The following is a 6,201-nucleotide window of genomic DNA, read 5'->3' as shown; positions in this document are numbered from 1 at the left end:
ATATTATATGTCTCAGTTCCCCAAAATGCAATTATTACGTATCACAAACATATAACAATAAAAATTAAAAGCAAAAAGAAATATCATAGAAGTAGCTTTTATTTTGAAACACTAACAGATCAGATATTTAAGTTTTGAACATAGAAGCTCTTAGAAATAGTATCCTTTTGTTGATAATTGGATTTAAAGATGTGTGTGTGTCTGTGTGTCTGGGGTGATGAGGACTGAACTCAGTGCCTTGTGCATACTAGGTAAACACTTTACCCATAGCTACAACTCTAGTTGAAAGAGAGATTTCTAAAATAATGCATTCATAGGATTTTTAGGGCCAGTATTAAAGTGTGTTTGAAAAAATCATAGGCAATTAAAAAATAAATGAAATTTTTCATTGGTAGTTTCTTATGTATATACATAAAACTATATGATATCAAGTATTTTTAGAACCAGTGAAATTTAATCTACCTTCATTTCATTCTCCATAATTTAATATTTGAAACTAAGTCTGTTAAAAGGATTCTTACATTATCTATTACACATTCAAAATTGGCTTTATTGCTTTTACGCTAACTGCACTATTATACTAAAACATTTACAATTAAATGCATAGTTTGATATAGGAGAGTAGGTAATTTAGCTTCTTTCCAGAAGAATGGGAATAAATGCCATAATTTGATTTGGAGGCTTTTTTAACTATATTGTTTGTCATATTTGACCTCCAAATAGCTTTCTTAAGCTCACTTCTTTAAAATGTTGGCTCGCTTTTGATTTGCTTCAAATGGAATAATCTTGCCTATAGTGTAACTGTAATATCTAACTGCTCATTGTATCAATTGCAGTTAAGGTTAAATATAACTACCAGTAGGTATCTGTGAGAGACTAATTCCAGGACCCACAGATAGTGAAATCTGCTGATATGTGCAGGTCCCATATAAAAATGTAATATTTGCATACAACACATAATATCCTCCATTATGCTGTAAAGTATCTCTACTTATAACGCCTCACACAATGTAAATGGCTGTGTAAATAGTTGTTAGACTATTATTTAGAGTATGACGATGAGGGAAAAAAATGTGTTCATTTTTTTGTTTTGTTTTTTTAGTAGTTTTGATCTGAGGTTGGTTGAATTTGCAAATGCAAAAGCTTTGTGTACAGGGCTGAAAGTGTATAATGTATTCATAAAATTTGTATTTAAAGCTTTAGTATTTTAATAATAATACTATAACACATGTTCCAGGGGCTTTTTTTCCTTGAGAAAAGTCTCAGTTGTGGGTCAGAAATTGAAGAAATTATGTAATTATTCACATTTCAGGTTTTAAATTTATAATCTCTTGCCTTGCATTGTCCTTTAATCAGAATTACTTTTTAGGTAGAAGTACATTTTATGACAAATGTGCTATATCTTTGGTTATTTTGTGTTTTGAGACTGTGGGGCAAACTTCTTAGGACGGCATTTTCTCTTTTAGGTTTGTGCCAAGAATTACCTTTGTTTTCATGAAAATGAACACTTCACAAAAGTTTAATTGCACTGTGGTTTTTGGTTGTGGCACATGTGTGAATGTGAAAAACAAAACGAAATACATAACTTTTTGTGGCTTGTGTTTTTCATTGGCAGCCTTCAAGCAAAATAAAGGCACCTGAGGAGAATTTCTTCAATGTTCCTGCTTTCTTAACTGTCTCGGGACAACTTCATCTAGAAGTGATATCAGGGTACACAATTTTGTTTTCTCTTTTACTTATGCTGTCTGTAGTTTGGGTAAGAAGGAAATAGTACTTCCTTTTTAATATTCAAACCTAAAAATTAACTCTTTTATCATTAGTCCCCTTGAATTTACCAAATGTATTTTTAGATTGACAATTTGATAATGTCCAAGTTTTTTATTTATAAAATAATCACATTAGTCTGGACATTGGTTTTTAGTTTTAAAAAGCTATAAAATTGAAAAAATAAAGCGTTTTTTTTTTACTAATTATTCTTGCTGTCCCACTTTACATCCGAGATAGCTATTATCCCATTTCACTTATGAATTAAGAGAAGTACCTAGAACAAATGAAAGAAAATACGTTTTCAATAATTGATTTAAATACTATGAGATACATTAGAAAGTTGTTGAAGAAGAGCAATGAATGTGGCTGGGGATTTAGCTCAGTGGTTCCGCCACCTGCCTCAGAAGTACAAGGACCCAAATTCGATCCCTGGTAGCAAAAAAAAACAAACCAAAGCAACACCCACAAGAGCAAATGAATGTTAGCCACTATTAGCCCTCTGAAGTGATTATATTCCTTTTCCTTAAACAAGGAATTGAGCAAGAAGCTCTTGTTCTGTATAAAGCTTATATTCTGTGTTTCTATGGATAATTTCTTAATTCTGATCCAACAAATACTGAATTTCCTATGTATGTCTTTGTTATCTCATATAGAGATTAGGACTTTAAAAATCTCTCTGAATGAAAAGAAAGAAATCTGTATTGTTCCCATTGTTCTTAAAATGTACAGATACAAAAAGTTGAGGAAAGCAATAGAATAAATTGAATGTTTATTTATGTACATACTTTTTGGCAGGATGGAAAACCAATGATGGAATTAAGATGTTCTTGAAAATAACATATTCTGAGGTTATTTTCTGATTTATCTTTAGGACAGAAATATGTTATTTGTTAGTTCTGATGGTAGTAATCGACAGTTTTATCAAGAATACTATGCAGAAGAACTATCATCATAATAGCTGTGAAGCCCAGAGATTTAGCTCAGTGGCACCGCGCCTACCTGGCAAGCACAAGGTCCTGAGTTCAATTCTCAGTATCAGAAAATAATAATGATAATAATAATAATAATAATAATAATAATAATAATGATAATAATGATAATAATAATAGCTCTGTGATACTGTAGGATCTGCAGAGCTGGCTGTGGGCAAACCCATGTCAGGAATGTCATGGTAAGATTTTTTTGCCTGTGAAATTATAATTTTTAAAAATGAAAGATATCATGCATAAATATAAACATGTATCAAAAATTTTATCCTATTCATTAATTACTGCAGGAACAAGAGAAATAGTGTATTTTGGAGAACTTCTGAGGAACCCTGTATTCATATGCAATTTAACAATTCGTTGAATAAGATTTCTGTGTTAGTTACAAACTGGTTGATGTTCTCCAGACCCAGTAGACCCTAACCTTGAGATTATCTCTTTTTCCTGAAGGAAATTATTTGCAACTCTACAGCCCCAAATCTACAAGTCAACATGTAACTTCAGTCTAGGAAATTTAGTTTAATAGCAAATAGGATAATGGAGCAGATATATCATCCTTAGTAATAAAATGAATGGGTCTGAGTCGCTATATTTTATTGAAAGGACATCACCTTGTTAAGGCTGTCCTCCTTAACAGCTTTTCAGTGTTTGTCAAGGGGTCTCCCCATCGGAACTGTCATGATATGGTAAAGATGTAAATTTACCAGATATTTGTTTCTGTATTTTAATACCATTAATATGTTAAACATGCTTCTTTTCCAGTACAGCGCAGTGAACTATAGAACAAATTGTACAGTGAAACTTGACAGAGAATTAGATTGGTGGAATATTGTTTTATATTTATAATGTACTATGAAATATTTTAATAATGTCAGTCCAATGCTCGTATTTTAATATGCATAGTTCTAGCATGATATACAGTACATCATGTTTCTGATTAAAGCATAATTTAATCTCCAATAAGAAATTGTTAGTGCTCTTTCCTTCATCTTTGTTTTTTGTTTAATTTTATTTAAAGGACTTTAAATGGCATAAATGGGAGTTAGATTTAGAACGTTAGCATTTTTTAAAGGGATGTCTATGTTTAGTAGGTTTATGGGTGCATTTTAAAGCGATTTTTAAAAATTCAGTTTTGGAATAATTTTGTTAAAGAACAGTTGCAAAGATAGCACATAGTTTTTAAATACCCCTTACCCAGTTTCCTCCCTTTTTTTTTTTAAACATCCTCCATTACCATGGTACATTTGTCAAAATTTAAGAATACAATTTTAATATATTACTTTAAATTCCAGACCTTATTTAGATTTCTCTAGTTTTTCTATTAATATCTCCTTGCTTTTCCAGGACTTGGTTCATGCTACCATGTAAAACTTAGTTGTCGTGTTTTCCAAGTCTCTTCCAGTCAGTGACAATATCTCAAGTTCTCTCTTTAATCTGGTTTTGTCTGATGTTTTTCTCATGATTAAACTGAAGTTATATGGACTTTTGCAAGAATACCACAGAGGCAAAGTGCTCATCATGTGCTGGGGAGTATGTAACAATCATACCATATGGGTGCCCATGTACACCTGCATTACTTGGATATAGTCTGTCACTAAGTCTCGTCTACTCGACCCAGGGAAGGGATGTGGAGAGGGAGATTGGATTTACCACCACTTAGAGGGATTCATCTCTTCACCTTTATTTATTTAGTCATTTATATTAGAATGGACATTTATTTTGTAGTTTGGTTGTCATTCAGTACTGTTACTTTGTTGCTTAAACTGGTTTAATTTTAGTTATTGAACATTCATGCAGTTTGATTCTTTTGTCTCTTTTACATGCCTTGTCCTATACATCCTATTCTCTGGTACCAGAGCATGCCCCAGTTTTTTGGTTCTATTTATCACCTGTATTCTCCTTTTCTTTCCTATCCTTTCCTCTTTCAATGTCCTTTCCTTCTTTTTTTCTTTCTTTCTGTCATTCTTTCTTTTGTCTGTCTTTCTTTTTTTTTCTTTCCTTCCTTTCTCTCTTTCAACAGTTGCTGAATTTCTATTCACACATCATTATCATCCTAAGTTCAGTGTTCAGTCATATGTTATATATTGTGTGTATTTTGACAAACGCATAATGACATGTGTTAACCACTATAACATCGTAGAGAATAGTTTGTAGCCCTTAAAGTCCTCTCTGCTCACTTAGTTTCTTCTAATCCCTGCAAACCATTGATCATTTGATGTCTCCATAGTGCCTTTTCTCTAATGTTTTGTGATTGGAATCACACTGTGTGTCGCCTTTTCCATTTGGCTTATTTTACTTAACTGATTTGTATTTAAAGCTTCTCCATGTCTTTTCATTTATTTTTAGTACTAAATAATATTATATTATCCATATAATATTCCTTATTCATTTATGTACTGCAGGACATCTTTGTGGTTTCAATTTTGAACAATTTTCTTAAGCTTATTTTCTTTACTCTAGCTCCAGAACCAGCCATTTCTCCAAGGAATCCTGGTTCCTTTTATTGAAGGGTGGTATTTAGAAACCAAACTTTGGTCATTACATATACTTACTGGGGGCGGCAGAAAGTTATCGAGGTTTCACTCCGTAGTCAGCTGTCTCCGAGGCAGGGTGGCATACCAAAGGGACATTGCAGATCAGACAGGCAGAAGGCAGCCAGCAACAAATGACAAGCACCAGGCTTCTGTCCAGGCTACATACCCTTAGGGCAGGTATCACTCACACCTATAAGCCTAGCATCCCAAATCCTTGATCCCAGCATCATACACCCTAGATCCAGCCACCTCCATAAAGTCCCACCTATGATCACATGAGGTTTGGAGGGACATCTAGTTTTAAGCCATAGCAGCTATTTTATGAGTAATAAACAGAAGTAAAAATAAAAGGATATTGAAAATGAGACAGTGAGTTTCCGGAGATTTAGCTCAGTGATTCTGCCGCCTGCCTTACAAGATGATGAGAGAGAGAGGGGGGGGGGATTTCCATAAAAATTTAAAGATAACATATCTAGTAATTTTTTTAATTGAGTTTATTGGTACAATCTAGGGATACAATACAGTTACATTCATCATTGGGATTCTGTACCTTTACAGAATAGGTCTTGATTCTCATTTTTTCCCCTTGTCCCTGCCCTCCCTTCACCCCCTCCTTCCATCCCCATTTACAAACACTTTATTTCCATTTTTTCAGTTTCTCATATTTTTTCCTCTCCCTTATTACCTTTCCCCCGCCCTTCCCACTTTCCCTACACCTTTAGCCCTTTACTTCCTATTTCACATTATTAATTATCTCATTAGGATCCTGTGTACTATTATAGTTTTTCACACCAAAGAAACTATTCGGTATTTCAGTTAAAGAAATCTCTGTATGAACATTAAAAATAGAGAATCCTAAAATAAAACTAAAAAGGAAAGTAAAAGAGAAAAGGCAATGATGTAACATTAAGATA

General features: G+C 33.0%; 1 protein-coding gene across 2 annotated transcripts in view; it reads left to right on the top strand.

The window, feature by feature from the left end:
* The window catches only part of Nars2 (asparaginyl-tRNA synthetase 2, mitochondrial), a 133,595-nt gene that overhangs the window by 43,484 nt on the left and 83,910 nt on the right, over positions 1 to 6,201 (top strand). Inside the window, exons 6-7 of one of the 2 annotated variants that reach the window (XM_010633339.1) lie at positions 1,616 to 1,710; positions 2,893 to 2,938. In XM_010633339.1, the coding sequence (XP_010631641.1) occupies positions 1,616 to 1,710; positions 2,893 to 2,938 (141 nt within the window). The remainder of the gene's footprint in view (positions 1 to 1,615; positions 1,711 to 2,892; positions 2,939 to 6,201) is intronic. The other variant, XM_010633337.1, reaches the window with a different exon arrangement.

This window comes from Fukomys damarensis, unplaced genomic scaffold, assembly GCF_012274545.1.
Source record: "Fukomys damarensis isolate Sample0158 unplaced genomic scaffold, DMR_v1.0_HiC HiC_scaffold_16, whole genome shotgun sequence".
Taxonomy (NCBI): Eukaryota; Metazoa; Chordata; class Mammalia; order Rodentia; family Bathyergidae; genus Fukomys; species Fukomys damarensis.
Note: the sequence above shows the minus strand (reverse complement) of the source record. Positions and strands in the feature narration are given on the sequence as shown.